The sequence below is a fragment of the Leptonychotes weddellii genome, unplaced genomic scaffold (assembly GCF_054177405.1).
Source record: "Leptonychotes weddellii isolate Sample4059 unplaced genomic scaffold, ASM5417740v2 HiC_scaffold_85811, whole genome shotgun sequence".
Taxonomy (NCBI): Eukaryota; Metazoa; Chordata; class Mammalia; order Carnivora; family Phocidae; genus Leptonychotes; species Leptonychotes weddellii.
Genome location: NW_028056823.1, coordinates 1 through 399, shown reverse-complemented (window position 1 = coordinate 399; position 399 = coordinate 1). Strand labels below are relative to the sequence as shown.

The 399-nt window shown below is 67.7% G+C and overlaps 1 protein-coding gene across 1 annotated transcript; it reads left to right on the top strand.

Annotated features, from left to right (window-relative positions):
- Positions 1-30: 30 nt before the first annotated feature.
- On the top strand, positions 31-393 carry LOC102745625 (histone H2A type 2-C; the record flags this gene model as incomplete). Its single annotated transcript, XM_006750173.3, has 1 exon — positions 31-393. A coding segment is annotated over exon 1 (316 nt), but the record flags the coding sequence as incomplete, so codon positions are not given.
- Positions 394-399: the final 6 nt, after the last annotated feature.

The following is a 399-nucleotide window of genomic DNA, read 5'->3' as shown; positions in this document are numbered from 1 at the left end:
AAAAGGGTGAAGCGGTGGGCTTTGCGGCGACTTTCTCGGTCGTCAAGCGGGAGGTGTTGGCCGCGAGCGTCGCTGTCATGTCTGGTCGTGGCAAACAAGGAGGCAAGGCCCGCGCCAAGGCCAAGTCGCGCTCGTCCCGCGCCGGCCTGCAGTTCCCGGTGGGCCGAGTGCACCGCCTGCTGCGCAAGGGCAACTACGCTGAGCGGGTGGGGGCCGGCGCGCCGGTGTACATGGCCGCGGTGCTGGAGTACCTGACGGCGGAAATCCTGGAGCTGGCGGGGAACGCGGCCCGAGACAACAAGAAGACGCGCATCATCCCCCGCCACCTCCAGCTGGCCATCCGCAACGACGAGGAGCTGAACAAGCTGTTGGGCAAAGTCACCATCGCCCAGGGCGGCG